The sequence below is a fragment of the Tiliqua scincoides genome, chromosome 5 (assembly GCF_035046505.1).
Source record: "Tiliqua scincoides isolate rTilSci1 chromosome 5, rTilSci1.hap2, whole genome shotgun sequence".
Taxonomy (NCBI): domain Eukaryota; kingdom Metazoa; phylum Chordata; class Lepidosauria; order Squamata; family Scincidae; genus Tiliqua; species Tiliqua scincoides.
The window spans coordinates 95,992,435-96,011,366 of record NC_089825.1 but is presented as its reverse complement, the minus strand read 5'-3'; the positions used below and the strand labels follow the sequence as shown (position 1 = coordinate 96,011,366).

The 18,932-nt window shown below is 43.8% G+C and overlaps 1 protein-coding gene across 1 annotated transcript; it reads right to left on the bottom strand.

The window, feature by feature from the left end:
- Positions 1–3,548: 3,548 nt before the first annotated feature.
- On the bottom strand, positions 3,549–15,066 carry LOC136652433 (vomeronasal type-2 receptor 26-like). Its single transcript, XM_066629372.1, has 6 exons — positions 14,855–15,066; positions 13,607–13,898; positions 11,159–11,998; positions 10,214–10,441; positions 8,716–8,842; positions 3,549–4,450 (listed from the first exon to the last, which is right to left on the bottom strand). The coding sequence occupies exons 1-6, from the start codon at positions 15,064–15,066 to the stop codon at positions 3,549–3,551; spliced, it is 2,601 nt and encodes an 866-aa protein (XP_066485469.1).
- Between the last annotated feature and the right edge of the window lie 3,866 nt (positions 15,067–18,932).

Below are 18,932 nucleotides of genomic sequence, written 5' to 3'. Positions count from 1 at the left end.
AGACCAGACCTTCTCATTTAATTGGTTTGCCAAAGAGCATAACCTGAATGGAGGTTTACTATATAGGAGGGGAATCTTTATTCAGACCTGCTAAGTTGAGGCTGAGGAAGATTTTGGTAGGAAGTACTTCCATTGACCTGGAACATGTTCTGAAAGACAACGCCTCCAATGATGAGATCCCCTGGCTGATAATACTTATGATGAACAAGCAGGGGATCTGATCTCCCACAATTAACCATCCAGGAGTCACTAACTGCATGTGGCAACAGCACCACAATAAGCATGACGAATATCACCATTTTGAGTACCAACCAGCTCTCTGAACACAGAGTCTTCTATTTGCACCTATTGCAATATCATCAGAATCTCCACGATTATCACAGGCTGACTAGTAGGGTAGCTCCATTTGCTGATAGGCTTGATGAAGACAGGTATATAAAATGCAAATAAATCAGTCTGATGAAGCCTCCTTAGTCCCTATTCCACAGATGGCAAGGGGTATATTTATGCCATCCTTTACTATGCTGTTGACCACTGGAACTCCACAGGGGACATAGCAACCGGCAGAATTAATTATAGTCCCTTTGATAATTACAGGGGTATAAACAATTTGATAGGGGTCATCTCTGGGGAAAGATCTTGTTTTTTTGCTTGAAATCAGTGCCTTTCTGTGCTTCCACATCTTGTGGGAGAGCAAAGGGATTCATTTTCTTAAGATCAAAGATTTAAGTGCAGTTTCCTATGTTGGAGTAAACAGTTTGACTACTACATCACCCTCATCATTTGGGTAGTCCCAATCTCCAAGCTGTAGACAATCCCTTCTTATCTCTACCAATCCCTGGTGGAGTCAAGACAGTTCAAGGGCTCACTATTCCAAAAGAAGTTGCAAGGGACTCCAAGCAGAGAAGAGCCCAAGCAACTATAGCGGAGGTCATCCCTCCCCTCACTATGTCAAAGGTGCCACCATCTCTTCTTGTTGCATGCTTGGAGGGGGGCATTTTTTCCCCTCTAGCAGTCAAGATGGTTGGAATATCAGTCAACCAAACACCATCATGCTGGAAGTAATATATCTGGCTTCATTAAAATCATCTGGCAGCTTCTGAGCAAGTAAAGCCACCATGAAGTTGACAATGGCTAGAAATCCCAAAAAGGTTACTTTGGTGAACAACAGGGCTGCTGATGGCTGAGCACATTCCAAAATGATTTCTTGAATTCATGAGTGCATGTCAGCATACGGCAATGGGGGAAACATTGTCAGCTGTACAATGCAAATGTCTCCCTCAATAACCATGCAAGGAAGAATAATGGAGCTGGCCAATCTTTTCCCCACCCAGTTGCTCATAGTGGAACGTGGCCATGTGGCCTTGAATGCAAGCACCACTGTGACTGTTTTTGCCAACGCCGCTGACACAGTCATGGTGAAGATGATGCCAAAGGTACTTTGACGGAGAATACAGATCACCTTCTCAGGTCAGCCAATATGTAGCAGTGACAGTGGCGTCGCTAGGGGTGTGTGGGAGGGCAGGCCGCACGGGGTGATGTATGGTGGGGGGTGACCCACCCTGGGGGGAGGATGCGCTAACTTCGCGGCTTTCAGAGCTACCATATCGTGCCATACACTGTTGGATATGGAATGTTCAGTGGAGTACAATTCAAAAAACAGAATTGGAATTGCTCCTTTTGTTCAAAAGTTATGGCCAAAAAACCGGAAAGAAAAAATTCATGGAGCCCTATGGAAAGCGAGTCATATCGCGTTTACTTGTGAAAAGGTGCACTTGCCATAGTACATTGAAAAGGGCAGGCTGAGAGGACTCCAATGACACCTGAATGGTTCCAATCTAATGACTGCAGCCCCCCCAAACTCGAGAAGGAGGTCCCTGCCTCCCTCCCAGTTGTGAGTCTATTGAAAGGAAGCCATGTGGCCATGTTTACTCGCAAGTAGGCGAACTTGTCTTAGTCCGTTGGAAAGGGCAGGCAGAGAGGACTCAAAGGACGTCAGAATGGTCCTCATCCAATGAATGCAGCCCCCCAAAACACCCAAGAAGGAGGTGCCTGCCTCCCAGATGCCCTATTGAGCCCCATGGAGAGCAAAGCAGCCTCACAGTCACGTTTATTCAAGAGTAGGCAGATGAGCCTTGGCCAGTGGTCAGGCCAGGCAAAGGGGAATATGGCATAAAGCATACACCACTGAGTAAGCGGTGCTGGCTTGTGCCTTCCCATGGGTGTGGCATTCCACATGATGACTCCTGGGGCTGGTAAGTGCTGTGTGTGTGGGGGGGGGGAGGAAAGGTATGGGATGGTGGAACAGAGGTGTGAAGGGGTGTTTTGGGGCATGGGAGTGCAGAGAGGGGGCAGGCCGGCAGGGGATGGGGATGGCAGAGGAGGCCTCAGCAGCATCCAATTCCTATTCTGGGCCTGAAAGACCTACACAGTGCTAGGATGAGCACCAGAGATTGAGTTTTGCCAGCATTGCGTAGGATTGTGTTGTGTAAGTCCACTAATCAATCCGTAGTGTTTGCCCGTGTATGTCCGAGGACAAACCAAAGTACATACCATATAAAGTCCTTCAATGTATGGGATGCGGATACCTTGAAGGACAATCTGTTCTAATATGTCTTCCAGACCCATCAGCTCACTGCACATGGAACTTCTACAGGTATCATCACCTTTAGATGCACAGTGGGTGGTGACTCACAACAGGACCTTTTCTGTGGTGCTGCCTGGCCTACGAAATGCACTTCCAGTGAATTCAGATTTTCAGGCTGCTGACATTTTGAAGGGCTGTAGAAACTTCTAGAGCTCAAACCTGCTGCTGCACAGCATGGGCACTGTAATTGTAGCTCCAGCACAGAGTGTCGTAAAAGTGTCATAAAGTTTTTGTAAATGCTTGTATGGTGTAAGTGGTATAAAACATACACCACTGAGTAAGCAGTGCTGGCTTGTGCCTTCCCATGGGTGCTGCATCCCACATGATGGCTACTGTGCTGTGTAGAGGGGAGGAAAGGCATGGGATGGTAGAACGGAAGCAGGAAATGGTGTTTTGGGGTATGGGAGGGCAGAGAGGGGGCTGGACAGCAGGGGATGGGGATTGCAGCAAAGTCTTCTGCCGCATCCTAATCCCTGTCTCAGGCCTGAAAGACCTCCATGGGGCTAGGATGAGCACCAGAGATTGAGCTTTGCCAGCAGTGCATAGGATTGGGTTGTCAGCATCATGCAATTCTTCATTAATTATTTCCTTTCCTGCACTGGCTTTTTTTTGTTTTGGACCTCCTGAGCTGTTGTTCTGCTTCTTACTTTGTGTCTCTTGCCTTTGATGTTGCTTGACATTTATTATAGCATCTTTTCTTTTTATAATTATTGTTTTGATTTCCCCTCCTTATTTTTATTCCTTTTGTAAACCACCAGCATATCAGAGCTTGGAAGGGCAGGGCAAAAATGCTTTTAAATAAAGAGATATATAGAACACAGAGGTTCGTATAACATTTTAAAAGGCTGTTGTTGATTTTGTAGTAAAATGCAACAACTAAAACAGACACTTCTCTACTTCTTCAGCGTTTCCGCTTTCTTAATTGTTTCCTGCTGTTCAGCTCAGGCCTCCACAAAATAATGTAGCATTTGGGGAAGAATATAAAGACCAGCACTGCAGCACTGGAGGCCAACATAGACAGGATCTTCAAAGCAACTTTGTTTTTCCCCGTGATGGTCAAGAAGGTTGGAGTATAGGCCAACCAAACACAGCAAAACACCACCATGCTAAAAGAGATGAATTTGGCTTCATTAAAAGCATCTGGCAACTTCTGAGCGAGGAAAGCCACAGCGATGCTGACAATGGCGAGAAAACCCCAGTAGACCATTTCGCTGCATACTATGGCTGGTGATGGCTCCTTACATCCCAAAGTGATTTCTTCATTCCTTGAATGCATGTCGGTTACTGGGAATGGGGGAGAGATTGTCACATGTACAATACAAATAACTACTTCAAACATAATAGAAAGAAGAATAATGGAGTTGGCTAATCTTTTCCCCACCCAGCTCTTCAGAGTGGACCCTGGCTGTGTGGCTGTGAATGCCAGCACCACTGTGACTGTTTTGGCCAACACAGCTGACATAGGTATTGTGAAGATAATGCCAAAGGCAAGTTTGCGGAAGATACATGTCACCTTTTCAGGTCGGCCTATATGTAGCAATGCACAAAGGAAGCACAGCAAGAGAGAAATTAAAAGTGTGTAGGTGAGGCTCGGATTGTTGACTTTGACTATGGGACTGTCATGATGCTTCACAAACAACAGTAGCACCAGAGCTGTGACCAAGGCAAATGAAAGAGCACAAATGGCTATACTGATACCCAAAGGTTCTTTGTAAGACAAGAAGATGACAACTTTGAGAATGCAGGAAGTCTGGTCCTTGTTCGGATATTGATCACTAGGGCATGTGAAACAGTCAGCCATGTCTGAAAAAGAAGAGTCATCAAACCAATACACAAATGTGCCACATTATATTCTTTTTGAAGACTTGCTTGGTGGGGAAGGTGGGAGGGAGTCATCGTCAGTAACTACATCAGATACTGAGTCTGTGCTCAGGCTCTCAGACCATTGAAGAAGCACTCATATTTAACATGCTGCCCAATGGACTTTCCCAGAGTTGGTGCAGCTGCACCAATAGGGCTTGCACTGCATTCCATGGGTGATTTAAGTCCCGTAGACCTCCTCAGGTTAAGGAAATATTTATTTCCTTGCCCCCAGGCAAGCCTCTGCTGTCCCAAGCAGTCTGCTTCAATCTTTGCTAAAATTTGCTAAAATTTGACAACTCCCAGGTGGACCCAGGTAGATGGATTGAGGCCAGACAGAAGGACAATATATCAGCTGAGCCTCTGTCACCAATAAATGCCCCCTTCTCACTTTCAGCATGCTCCCATCCCTGTCCTGGTCCCTGTCCTGTTCCTCCCACAGCATGTCTTTTTCTGCACCCTCCAACCCACTGTCGGTCCTGCTAACTTATGATGGCCACAGATGATGGCTGCTGTCAGCCCAGCAGCCACTGCTCACCATTTGTCCTGGTGGCCAGGCTTAACTCTATGATATGTCACATTTTGCAAGCTGTGTCACCAGAACATGCATTCCCACGATGCAACAGCAGGATAGGACTGAGCTGCAAGAAATTTCCACACACAGCTTTTTCTCAGGCTTCTTCCTTCTTCCCCATCTCTTGCACAATATAGCCTGTCCTGACATGAGCCTCCCAGAAACTGCCAACTATACGCAGTATCTAAAGAGAATTTCACATTGTTATGATGTCAGAAGATGGGGAATTCATAGTAATACATGTTTATGTCATAAACACAAGATGTTCTATGTGGGGCCATTCCGGAAGACCTTTTAAGTACAACCATTGGTATAAAAACAACCGTGAAGTTCTGGAATATACTAGGATATTTTGTCATGCCATGTCAGCTGGTTTTGTTGCCAGTTTGTTTCTGAGCATGATGCAAGGTGCAGGTAATTGCTCTTCAGCACTAAATGGTTTGGGGGCACATCACCTTTCCTCCGTGTGAAACATCCCATGTGTGAGACATGCCGTCCTATTGGCTCCTTGTTATTCTTTGAGGAGACTCTCATGCCTGTTCTGTTTCCACCAGAATCTTGGTTGCTACTGATATATGACAGTGTATGGCAAGGCAACCTCCACTTTATGGGACATTTTGCCACAGAAGATATGGCTGATGTCCTCCTTGATGGAGAGACATGAGAAACACTGACAAGGTCAAAGGCAGGCCAAAGAAATGATAACTATTCTCTGCCTCTTTGTTCTAAGCACCCAAGTGGGGCAGCAATCCTATCCACACTTACCTGGGTGGAAGCCAGTTATAATGGGAATTATTTCTGAGTAGACATGCATAGGATTGGGCTCTAAGTGCTGGAGGGGAGGAGTGGCTTTCTCCATGAGGGGCTAAACATAGCTTAGATCATCAATTGAAACGATTATATGCAACCCAAAGAGCAAAGGACAGATGAATAGCTAGAAGGCTAGATAGCTAGATGGGGCGAAACTAGATGCAGGGCTGTAGTATTTATCAGCAAGGTTGTATCTCTTGAAGAACGGAGTTCCAATCTTTGTAGCTGAAGATAAATCACTATGAATACTATGGAAAGCCATGCACAAATTAGTCTGTCATACAGTCAGTTCTCATTATCCTCTAGGGTTAGGTTCCTGGAAAACCTAGTGCAGTGGTTGTCAAACTCTCAGGGGGAATTTGAGAGCCTGTAAGTTCTTGCGGGGGTGGGGGGGAGGCAGCAAAGCGATCCCCAGGATCTCCTCAATAAGGCGGCTGCAGGAACAGGGATGTACTCACCAGTCCCTGCAGCAGCCTCCTGGGGGTGTAGGGAGCCCTGTGCGACCATTTGCAGGGCTCTCCAGGCTGCTAAAAGTGAAAGTGCAGCGATCATGCTCCGCTTCCAGTTTTGCGGAGGTGGAACGCGATCGCTGCACTTTCACTTTTATCAGGCAGGGGAGCCCTGCAGATGCACGGGAGGCTGCTGCAGGGACTGGTGAGTACATCCCAGTGCCTGCAGTCGCCTTAGCGGATGCTATCCTTGGGATTGTGTCGCTGCCTCCCCCAGCCCCTGCCCCTTAAGGAGGCAGAAGCCAGGGCCCTCAGGCTGGGGCGTCACAACACTCCAGTTTGAAAAGGCCTGACCTTGTGGATATCAAACTAACTGAATCATTGAGCCTATTGGGGAAATGGTCATTCCCTAGACTTTTCTCAGCCCCAGAACAGCCCTCAGGTAGCCTTCCAGAGACTTCTCATTACATAGGCCAACAAACATTTTGCTTCCTTAAATGTTACACCAATTCCTGGGAAAATTTGGGGTGCTGATTCCAAAAATGGCATCCGTTTTGCCCTATCATATATAGTTTTGGAGACACAGCATAGCCTCTTTAGTGAATGATTCAAGCAGCTTACTCATGAGGAAGGCTACACCATGACTTCCTCATGAGGAAGCTGCTTGAACCATTCACTAATGAGGCTATACTCTATCTCCAAAACTAGACGTGTTAGGGCAAAACGGATGCCGTTTTTGGAATCAGCACCCCAAATTCCTATCAAACCACCATAAAGTTTGGGAAAAACTTTTCTGACCCTCAATTTTGTAGGCCTGTGTTATCAACCTCTAATCATCACCAGGGTTAAGAAGTCCCCAAGATGGAGTCCCCAAGATGGAGTCTCCAAGATGGTGGGGCAGGTCTGGAAGCAGACACAAACGTGTCCGATGTCTGACTATTCCCTATGGACCAATACCAATGCCCATTTGATGCAGAAAACTAGCACTGGGTCATGAAGGAGGCCACTGTCTCTTCTCCTCCTCCTCCTCCCACAACCTCTCTTGCCCCCACCTGCATGCTAGTAACTGCGCTGAGCCCCTCCCCACAAGTACACCAGCAGAGAATTCACATATAACAAGAACAGAGTTAATGAGAGGTAGATGCCAATTTTGTCCCTTGCAGATAAGGGAATTCACGAATAGTGAATTCATGTATAAAGAGAACTGACTGTATATCATAGATAGATAGATATCCTGTATATCATAGATATACAGATAGATATAGATAGATAGATACAGATAGATATAGATAGATAGATATCCTGTATATCATAGATAGATAGATAGATAGATAGATAGATAGATAGATAGATAGATAGATAGATAGATAGATAGATAGATAGATCTATGGAGGATCGATAGGATATGGAGGATAGATAGATAGATAGATCTATGGAGGATCATGGAGGATCGATCCAGACAAAAAAAATGTGTGTTTGCATAAGCATTGATTAAAAGACTTGTCCCTTTTTTCCAAAGCTCGAAGTCTCACACAACATAATTAAATCATAATTTAAAATAGCTAAAAGCAAAATAAAATATATCAAATAATCTAATTTGTTTCTTTTTTCATTTTTGTTCTTAATTGAAATAATTTTCATCTCTTAATTCATTGTGGCTGCAATCCTATCCACACTTTCTTGTGAATAGGCCCCATTGACTATAATGGAACTTACTTCTAAGTAGACACACATAGGATTGGGCTGAAAACACCTCCTAAAAACAGATCATCCATGTTTTTGAAACCAACTCGCTTTGTTCATTTTATTCATTGCATTTCTTTAAGCCACAGATTCCAAAACTGGGGCTCTGTGATGCCCCAGCCAGGGAGGGCCAGTCACTGCCCTTTTAAGGGGTGGGTCAACATTGACAGTGGCACTAGTGCTCCCGCGATCAGGCTGGCACTGGGGGGAAAAAGGCTTTTAAAACACTTACTGGGGTTGTTCTTGCCACAGTGGAGGGAGCGGGGAGCGCAAAAACCCCTCTGCAAGGAGCCCAAAGACCCTCTGCAGGCCTCCCATGCCTCAGAAATGCTCTAGATCACAACTTTGACTCACTTCCTGTTTTGGCCCCCCCAAAAAATAAATAAATAAATAAATGGTCCTTAGCTGGTCCATTTCATCCATTGGAGCCAGCACCACCGCAAGCTGTTTGCCAGCCAAGAACAGGATTGGACCATCACAGACAAAAAGCCTACAGATCAAAACACATATTTAAGTTAAGAAGATTAGTTACATTGGAGAAATGACCCAAGAATCTGAATCCGTTCCATTCAGTTCAATTCCTCTGAATTACAACCAATCTTTTCAAGAACTCTGTACACTGCAACCCTCACCTTTCTGGTCAGACACCTTCCCTGCTGGACATGGGATGCAATCATAGCAACAGAAGGGCTCCCCTTCCTTGTTTCTTTTGCTATATCCAGGGCGGCAGTTGTCACTGCACATAGAAAGGGGTCGTGCCTAATCCACCAATGAAAGAGGAGAATGTTAACTTTCAGAACCACGAACTTGGATTCTTGAAGATGCAAAATGGTTTGCAATAAGATGCTGCTGGTCTTTTAGCATGGCTTGCACATTATTCCGAGCCCAATCCTATAGGAGCATTCTGCCAACACAGTGGCTGCTGTGCTGGCCTAAGCGTAGTGTAAGGCATGTTCTTGAGAGTCTGCAGTGCTGGTGGGGAGCCCTGTGCTGCCTTGCTGACACTGCATACCAACCCAGGGCCACCAGCAGAAGTAGGATGTGCTCTGACCAGCACTGGGGTGTGGGGAGGCTGGTGGGGGGAGGAGAGAGTAGATTTCTGGGTTGGGAGAGGGTGGAACAAGGTGAATTGGGCCCAGTAGGAGGCGGGATCGGTGGAGGCTTCACTTCCACCTTCCAACCCCACTTCTGGGCCTCCTAGCATTACTCTGGGATGCACAGATAGATGGCAAAGATCCAAGAAGCCACATCGGGCTGGCTGAGGTGCTACTTGGGTAAGGGGGAAAATAACTTCTTATTCTGAGGAGTCCTCCAGCTGGCTTCCAACTAGCACTGGATACAGAGCAGGCCTTGCAACCTGGCTGCACCAGCACTAGTTAGGATTGGGCTGCCCATCTTGTATGAGTGTGACAAAAGTAAGAGCAGAGGTGGCAATTGCCCTGAGATTGAGATGTCGTGACTAAGACACCAGCTGTCATGAAACAGTAAGGATTACATGGAGGATTACATAGGTATCCATAAAAATTAGTAAATGTGTCTTCTATGAATTAAAACAGATGATGTATAAGTTAAATGAAGGGAAACATACATCTTTTCTCCACTCCAGAGAGAAACCCATGGAACGGTGGCTTAAGGGCATGTCAATCATCTGTACTTAGTACACGTGCAAATCCTACTGGGGGCACAACCCTAACCAATGTTCCTGTACCAAGGTAAGGGCAATGCAACTCCGAGGTAGCAAACATTGCCTTACCTTGAGGAGGCCTCCTTGACTGAGCCGCCCCAGCTGTCCCCTTGCAGGGTGCAACTCATACCCCACTGGCACAGCTATGCATGTGCTGGAAAGTTGGTTAGGATTGATCTCTGTGAGGTGTAAGAAGCTTAAACCAAGAGAATTAAATAAATGTATCAGAAAAAAGCAATCCTCCATGGAGGGCAATATGAACTGTGCTCAGAAAATGATGCCTCAGCAGGGAGTGATGTGCTGCTTCGCACTGCAGTTTACAGCGTGAACATAATCCAATAATTACGAGATTATTGGATTTTCGTATTTGAAAATCTACAAAACTGTTTGGCAACTCTACACGTTGCACAATTCTTCCCAAACTATTGCCTACATTTAAGTCCTACCTGGTTGAACCAGCTGTGCCATATAATGGCATCCTCGTTAATGGTGATGGCTTCATCTGGAAGGGCCTGGAGATCCACCCTTCCCACCTTGACTTTAACAAAACTTTGGTTTGGAAATGTGACCCAGTTCATAATGTCAAATCCAGCAACTAATTCCCCATTCTGGTCAAAGGAAATCTGGTCCCCAGCACTGTTGTTAAATGACATCATTTTGAAGAAGTGGTGGAGCTTTGTTAAAAAGGAAAAGAAAAATGTTTGAACAAAAACATTAGTTTGAACTTGGCATTAGTGGAACACTATATATTGTTACAACACTTTATTGTTACTTTTAGAATTCTTGTGTTTGTAAATACTTTTACGAACAGGCAGATTTACATGAAGATAGCAAACAGCCTTCTTTTTTTAAAAAAAATTGAGTCTCACACCATCACCAAATATGCTGACATCACTCTCTATGCATTTGTGTGTTATTTTTTCAACATATCCATTCTATTCTCTGTCACTGATATATTTTATGGGCTGTTGGGAATGTCCTGACTATGACATCACTTCCTTTTTTCTTTTTTTTTAAATCATTTTAACATTATCACCATCAAACTTTGATTTTATAAAATGCTATTAACAATTGATAAGAAGAGCCTGCGGGATCACACCCAGGGCCCATTTGGTGTAGCTTCCTGTATCTTACAGTAGTCCATCATATGCTTCAGGGAACACACAAGGCAACAAGAAACTTGCACCATGTTGTCACTCTCCAGCATCTGGCATTCCATTGACCCTTATACCTCCCAATGAAGACACTAGACTGCACCTTGGGTTTAATTTAGGCCACTTTTTAAACACAAGTTTAATGCATGATGAGCATGCATAAAATGCATGGTGAACATGAATTGTGCATTAGTTTTTCATCATATCCATATTCTCCTCTGTATTTGGTAATCCTACCTGCCATGGATGCTGATTCTGAAACCTTCTCTCACCCTCCATCTTTGCCCTGTTGTTGGAGTTGGACAGATACATGGCACGGAGAGCATGAGCCACACCATAGACAGCGTTGTAGATGGTGTAGCTTTGGCCTGTTATGCTCATTGGGAAGATATGCTCTGGAAGACTCTCCAGCCTCTCCTCTCCAGTGCAGGCAGCCCTTTCAGCGTGACCCAGAGGAGAACTGGAGAATGTGCACTGAAATGCATTTTCCCAGAAATCCCTGATAAAACCATCTTCTTTACTGCTGGAAAGGTTTCGGCTTTGAAGAAAATCTTGGAATCCTAGAAGTTCATGGGAGTGCATTGCAAATGATAAAGTACCATGAAAATCTTGAATATCCCAATCATTGTAGCTGGCAGAATATTTTAACTTCATGTGTGTTGTCAGAATCCAAACTTTACCTCTTTGCCTGTGACTTGTGCCTTTTCTTCCTGCATTTAACACCCAAATCAAACACAGCATGGAACGAATGTCTCCGTAGAAGACCAATACATTGACTTTGTGGTTCATTATTTTATTATAAAATTCTAGTGCTGTTTCTTCCTTGTCAATTGCTAAACTGCTGAATGATTCCAGGATGGCAAAGCAGATGCCATTTCTGGAAAATTCAGGGAACATGTCCTTCCTGAACCATTGTAGATTTATCTCATCAGTAGTAATGAATCCAATCCATGTCCAATTGAAATGCAGCAGTAACTGGATTATTCCCCTATATTGATGGACACCATTTGGTTCTCCCCGGTAGACAGGAATTACTTGATTCTTATCCATTGAAACTGCCGCAGACCCAAACACCAGCTGAATAGAGATGGGCAGCATAAAAAAAATTGATAAAATGACATATGTTGCTATCTGTGTGTGAAAAAGGTGGTAATCAAAGGGGGAAGAAAGAAAAGGAAAACAGCAGAAATACATAAATTTTGGTGCATTTTGAAAATTGTAGTTATTTTATTTTATTTATTTATTTACTGTATTTCCGTGCTGCCTTTCTGCCTGAAGGTGGCTTACAACAGTGTTGAGAAATACAAAGAAAATCACACTTAAAAACAAACTATACATTAAAACCCTTCACAAGTAAGGACATCTTAAAAACAGCAATAAAATATAATACAATAAAGTATATATCACAGCACATCACCAACAATGTCCTTTTTGGTGACTTTGCTCTCACTGCACCAAAATTAGGAATTATGAAACTGACAGCCCAATCTTAACCAACTTTTCAGTGCTAATGCAGCCACAATGCTTCCCCGACATAAGGGAGCATTTGTTCCCTTACCTTGCAGATGCCTGTGTGACTGCTTCATCTTCTGCAGGATGCAGGGCATGCCTTGCTGGCACAGTTGCATCAGTGCTGAAAATAGTTAAGATTGGGCTGTGACTTGACCAGATGCCAAGCCTGTTCTGGAACATTGCCCCATATGCCACCAAAAGATGCATGGAAGTGGCAACAAGATGCAGGTAGCTTGTTGTCTTGTGTATTCCTTGAGGTAAGAGGTGAGCCACTGTGACATATAGGAAGCTGGACTAAATGGGTCTTTGGTCTGATACAGCAAGACTCTTCTTAGGTAAAAGACACAAGGCAAGACTTTTGGAATGTATATGGCTAAATTTTCATCAGACAATAACAAACAGAGGTGGAACCTGGGTATCCACTGATATGACTCACCACTGATACCGAGGTCCACCTTTTACTGCCTTGTAACAAGAAAAAAAGCATCACAATCCAATGTCTTACCTTTGCTCTGTTAAGTAATTATAATTTGTTAAATAATTATAATTGCATTCCACTAGATTCCCTTATTCACCCCATCTAGTGACTGAATGTGGTATAGCGTCTATAGCAATGCGTTCATGGGCAACAGCGGAGGAGCAGGAAACCTGGAAGTGGGTCTTTGAAGCTATTTTTTCCACTGATTCGGTATCCACTTTTTTTTTTTTTTAAACCACTGGGGAGTTGCAGACCGGAACCTCAGTGGGTAACAAGGAACGACCTGCAGTGCAACAGGTTTCTACGTCCAGCCAAGTCAAATTCCAGTTTCAGTGCAAATCCCTATGCTGGAGGAAACAGCTCAGCTCAGCTACCCCGACTGTATCCCTTACTCTGGCTTCAAGATGCAAATCATCTCCTGATGGTCACAGCTTCCTGCCTGTGACATCAGATTACCTTGATCTTTCACAGCTTTACTGGAGGGGATGTGTATTACTGAAAAACTTGATGGTGCTGTGCAAAAATGTGCTTCTCGCGAGTGACATCAGGTTCTGTCTCTCTTGCATTCTCTTGACTATTCTCAGCTTTACTGGATGGAGTTGGGGAAGCATGTTACTCGTCACTGAACTACAGTCACAGACCATCAAATTATCACAAAGGAAAATGCTTATGCAAATTGCACATTATTGTTCTACCTGTAAAATCTTGTAGCGGCCTAAAACATCTATGATTTGGTGGGAGATGTCAGAGGTTAGTTCTTCGATGGCTGCCATTAGACTGCTCATGTTGTCACACTTGTAGTTTGGTACAAATCTGTCCTTTGGGGAAATAAGTTGCAGGGTGGCCCGGTAGGTGCCCCTTGCCTCCAAATAGCTGTCACAAATGTTGAATCCCAGTGTAATGTTGGGCAACAACTGTTGATTTTCATTGATCTCTTTGACAGCAAATTCCAAAGCCAGGACACCTTGGTAGCTCTGAATAAACATCCTACACAGAGAATGGCATTTTGGGTCACAGGCATATTCAGCACTTTTTGAAATCATTGCCACTATATTATGAATCCATTAATGTTTACTATGATGAAGTACATGTATACTATGTATTTTAAGGCAATCTGGGAATCAGGATAGATTACACACGACAGGGTGGGGAGAAATGAATGGCCACTGAACTAATGATGTATCAAGTTATTTTCTTCTTCATTTCTTCATGGTGGGGGAATAGTCCAGTTTGCAAAACATAGTTACAAACTTAATGGAAGGGGGTGAGGTTTCCTCTCTCTATAAAATACCAACTAAAGCAAGAAAATACTTGAAAATATTTCACAGCTTCAGTGCATTCTAAGTCATTTGTGTGTGTGTGTTGAAAAAAGGGGCTTGTTTCTTAAAGTCTTCACTTGTTTCACTGATGTTGGCCTAATCAGGGCCCAAACCTATCCAATTTTTCAGAGCCGGTGCAGCCATGCCAACGGGGTATGTGCTGCATCCTTTAGTGGAGAGGCAGACACAGAGGCCTCCTCACTATTAGGGAACATTTGTTCCCTTGTCTCCAGGCTGCATTGAGGCTGCACTGGTGCTGGAAAATTGGAAAGGATTGCGACCCCAGTCTATGCAGCCTTCATTGGGAGGCTTTGACTCATTCTTTTCAAAGAAAACATGAGATCCCTGTGTAGCCTCCACACTCTACTCCTCCCTTGACATTCTAATTAGTGATTAGTGTGTTCAAAATGCAGTTATATTGCTGTGGTCAAGGTTGCAAAGATTCATGTTTCTGTTTCATAAAATGCTAGCAGATGGGAATGGAGGTTGCACACCTGCAACCTGGTTTAAGTGCTAGCAGTACAGATTACGATAGATGCAACTGCAGTCCAGACCTCCTATAATCAGTTTGCCAAAGGGTATAATCTGGATGTATACTATAGAGGAGGGGAATTTTATTCAAACCTGCTCAGTTGAGGCTGAGGAGGACTTTGGTAGGAAGTATTTGGATTGATCTGGAACATGTTCTGAAAGACAATGCCTCCAATGATGAGATCTCCTGGCTGATAATACTTGTGATGAATAAGCTGGGGATCCCACCTCCCACAATTAAACATCTGGGAGTCACAAACTGCAGGTGGCAACAGCACCACAATAAGCATGACAAATATCACCATCTTGAGTGCCAACCAGCTCTCTGAACACAGAGTCTTTTGTCTGCACTTATTGCAATATCATCAGAGTCTCCACGATTATCACAGGCTGACTTGTAGGGTAGCTCCATTTGCTGATAGGCTTGATGAAGACAGGTATATAAAATGCAAATAAATCAGTCTGAGTGGAACCTCCTTAGTCCCTAGACCGCAGATGGTATGGGGTATATTTATGTCATCCTTCACTGTGTTATTGACCATTCAAACTCCAGGAGAGGCATAGTAAGCCTCAGAATTAATTACAGTCCCTTTGAAAATTACAGGGGACTAAACAATTACATCTAAACAATTACATTAGGGGACTAAACAATTACATCTAAACAATTACATTAGGGGACTAAACAATTACATTCTTTGGGGAAAGAATTCGCTTTTTTTGCCTGAGATCAGTGCCTTTCTCTGCTTCCACATCCCTTGAGGGAGCAAAGGGATTCATTGCCTTAAATCAAAGCACAATTTGTCATGTTGTAGCATCATTTCCCAGCTCGTTTGCCTTGGGGAAAAATGTCAGGCAGTGGTAGGCAGACACTGAGAGGTTTGTTGGTGCTTTCAGCATTGCATGAAATAGTGAAACACAGACAGACAGAGAGAAGTGACCCATTGCTCCCACCACAATCACCAGGAGAAATTAAGCTTTTGTTTGTCCACAGCTCTCCCTGTGGAACAATCAGCATGGAAAGGAACCCCATCCAAACACCACAATATTCACTGAAGTGCGTTTATTTACATTGCCCACATTAACCACCAAAAATACACAAGGCAAATTTTCTTTCTTTCTTTCTCTTTCTTTCTTTCTTGCTTGATTGCTTGCTTGCTTGCTTGCTTTCTTTCTTTCATGGAACTGCATTGAGTAAAAATGAACTACTGATAACCCTTCAGGGAGTCTTGTCTCCAACACTCTCCCCACCCCCTTATTGCAGGCACATATCTCAGAGATATAGCTCACCCCTTTTCTGTTTCCCCTTGTGAAACTTGCTTAACTGAGGGAGCACACCAAACCCTACTCCAACTTCCTCTCCTGCAGAATAGTGGCCACAAGGGAGAAGTTAACTTAGAGCTTAGCATTCCCCCCACCCCACTAGTTGAAAAAAAAAAAAAAAAAAAAATCCTGCCCCTGCACCAGATCAAGCAAATAATCCTGATGTCTATTAAATGTTCATAAATCTCATAGTGCTGTACAAATGGGCTATGAGAGCCCAATCCTGAGCTCTGCGTGCCAGCTCACCTCCAGTGCACACCTTTGCACTGGCACATTTGCAGGCCCTAGCGCCGGGCAAGAGCCAGTGTTAGCCCAGCACTGGCTGGTACTGGGCTACTGCCAGGAGAGCGCTCGACCTCCACCTCTTGGCAGTCACACGGACTGCCAAGCAGCGGAAAGGTAAGAGGGGGTGTGGGGAGAGGCAGGAAGGAGGCGTTCCAGGAAGGGTTGGAACAGGTGGAGGGTGGGGAGAGGGAGGGGAGGAGGCATTACAGGGAGGTGGGGAGAGGGTGGGGGGAGGCATGCCGGGGGAGAGAGGGAGGGGGCCGTTAGAGTGAATTCAAATCAAGATCACCAGATCCAAAGCCTCCATGTTGGGCTTACCGCCCAACACGGAGGCACTTGATTCACCACCGACATTTTCATTGGAGGTGAATCGAGTAGCTCCATTGCAGGATTACTCTCTTTACCTTGGAAAAGGGGAGAAAAGTCCCCTTCTCCCAATGAGCAGCGGGCGGCTGTCCAAAGTGTGCAGGATGCGATGGCAGCCATTTTTTGCGCTGCTGCAGCTGCGTACCCCAGGCAGCTCAGGATTGGGACACCCGTCATCACCACCCTCACCCTGCCCCAGTCCACCACCACCACCTTTCACCTGCCCCCGCTGCCCCTGCACCAGACTTTCCACTCCAGCAGGTGGCCATGCCACAGCACTGTACAAATAGGCTATGAATCATTGCCACCTGTCTCTTGCCCCACTGCACCCCACACTACCCTTCCTGTGCCCTCTGCCCCTGCACAGGACCTCCCTCCTCATTTGCATGGCCATGAGTTTGCCAGCACCAGCAGGAAGGCTTGGGCCTTCGCACCGGCTTTCCTGGCCTTCAGACATTCCAGCCTGCCCGCTCCAAGTTCTGCCTCTGTCCCAAGTCAGAGGGAGGGTGGCACAGGGCAAGCCGTCTGTGTAGTGATGCTTCAATTGTGGAATTCCCTCCCAGGGAAATTAAGAACTACTGCCTCCCTCATAGTTTTTAAGCAAGGGCTCAAAACCTGCCTGCTTCATCTGGCACTTGGTTGATGGGTGGATGTTTGCCCTCTGCCATAATGTGGTGGTTTGACTGCTTCTCAGGACTGATTTGTTTTCCCCAAATGACTTGATGATGTGTATTTTTGGTTTGCTTTGTTCTGCTTTGTCCATTATGTTTTTATGTTTACTGTTTAATGTTAAAATTACTGTTTTTAATGCTTTGTTTTGATGTTTTTACCTACTGTTGTGATACGTTATACATTTATGATGAGTGTTTGCTTTGTCATGGGAAAGGAAAGACAAATTTTTCAAATAAATGATAAATATATACAGTCACAAAGTGCTTTACGGCACTTTTGCAACAGCACTTTACAGTGGAACACGTATTCCAGTGTGCAGGAGAAGGTTAGTATTGGGCCCTAAATCACTGATTTTTTTAAATATTTATTTATTACAGAAACAGAGCACAGAAGTAGGGATAGGTCTACATAGGCTACACATCAGGATAATGGCCCTGGGTTACAGCATACATTTAAAAAAATTTTAAAACAGGCTATATAAAAAAGAAAAAAAAAACTTATCAGTATAGATATTATACTGGGTCCCTTTGATAGATAGATATACTGGGTCCCTTCGAGGAGAAAGGCAGGATATAAATAAAGTAAATAAAATATTATCTCACTTATCATTATGATACGTAAATTAATCTAAACAATCAATAATCTTTATCTAACATTATCTATCCAATCATAAAAAGACTTCCAGTAGCTTCTTGTTTTACCTAGTTCTGTCTCTTTCATTCTTTCTGTTGAAACATCTATTTCTGCTATTTCATAAATCTTATCTATTAATTTTTCGGTTTGGGACTTCTGTGGATTTCCACATTTGGGCATACAATATTCTTGCCGCTGTACTAATATGTACAATAAGGTGTTTTTTGTGTAGGTCTTTAATTTCAGATACTATATTTAGGAGGAATATTTCTGGTTCATATGGTATTACACAGTTCAATATCTCTTGTAACATTTGCTGTATCATTTCCCAATATTTCTTTGCTTTTTCACATGTCCACCAGATATGATAAAAAGTGCCCTCAATCTAAAATCACTGATTTTTCCATTGACATTGACAATGTTCATGTCTTTTTTCTATTGACATTCATAGGAGCCTCATAGGCCAGTACCATCTTACAAATCTTACCATTTTCAAACCTGGAAGGAACACTCGTAATCCATCTACAACCCTAAAATACATCATAGACATTATGATATTACATTATGATAATACATCATAATATTAAAATCATTAAATCAATGATTTTAATATTTATTTATTACAGAAACAGAGCAGGAAAATAGGGATAGGTCCACACAGGCTACACATCAGGATAATGGCCCTGGGTTACAGCATGCATTTTTTAAAATTTTAAAACAGGCTATATAAAAAAAGAAAAAAAAAACTTCAGTATAGATATTATACTGGGTCCCTTTGATAGATAGATATACTGGGTCTCTTCGAGGGGAAAGGCGGGATATAAATAAAGTAAATAAATAAACAAAATATCACATTTATCAATATGACACTTAAATTAATCTAAACAATCAATAA

Excerpts from the sequence above, each read along its gene's own strand:
- LOC136652433 (XM_066629372.1), bottom strand. The coding sequence starts at position 15,066 with ATGGTGATATTTGTCATGCTTATTGTGGTGCTGTTGCCACCTGCAGTT. Across the intron at positions 11,999-13,606 it reads GCCGCTACAAGATTTTACAG|CTGGTGTTTGGGTCTGCGGC; the intron begins GTAGAACAATAA and ends ATCTCTATTCAG. Across the intron at positions 10,442-11,158 it reads AGAATCAGCATCCATGGCAG|CTCCACCACTTCTTCAAAAT; the intron begins GTAGGATTACCA and ends TTTTTAACAAAG.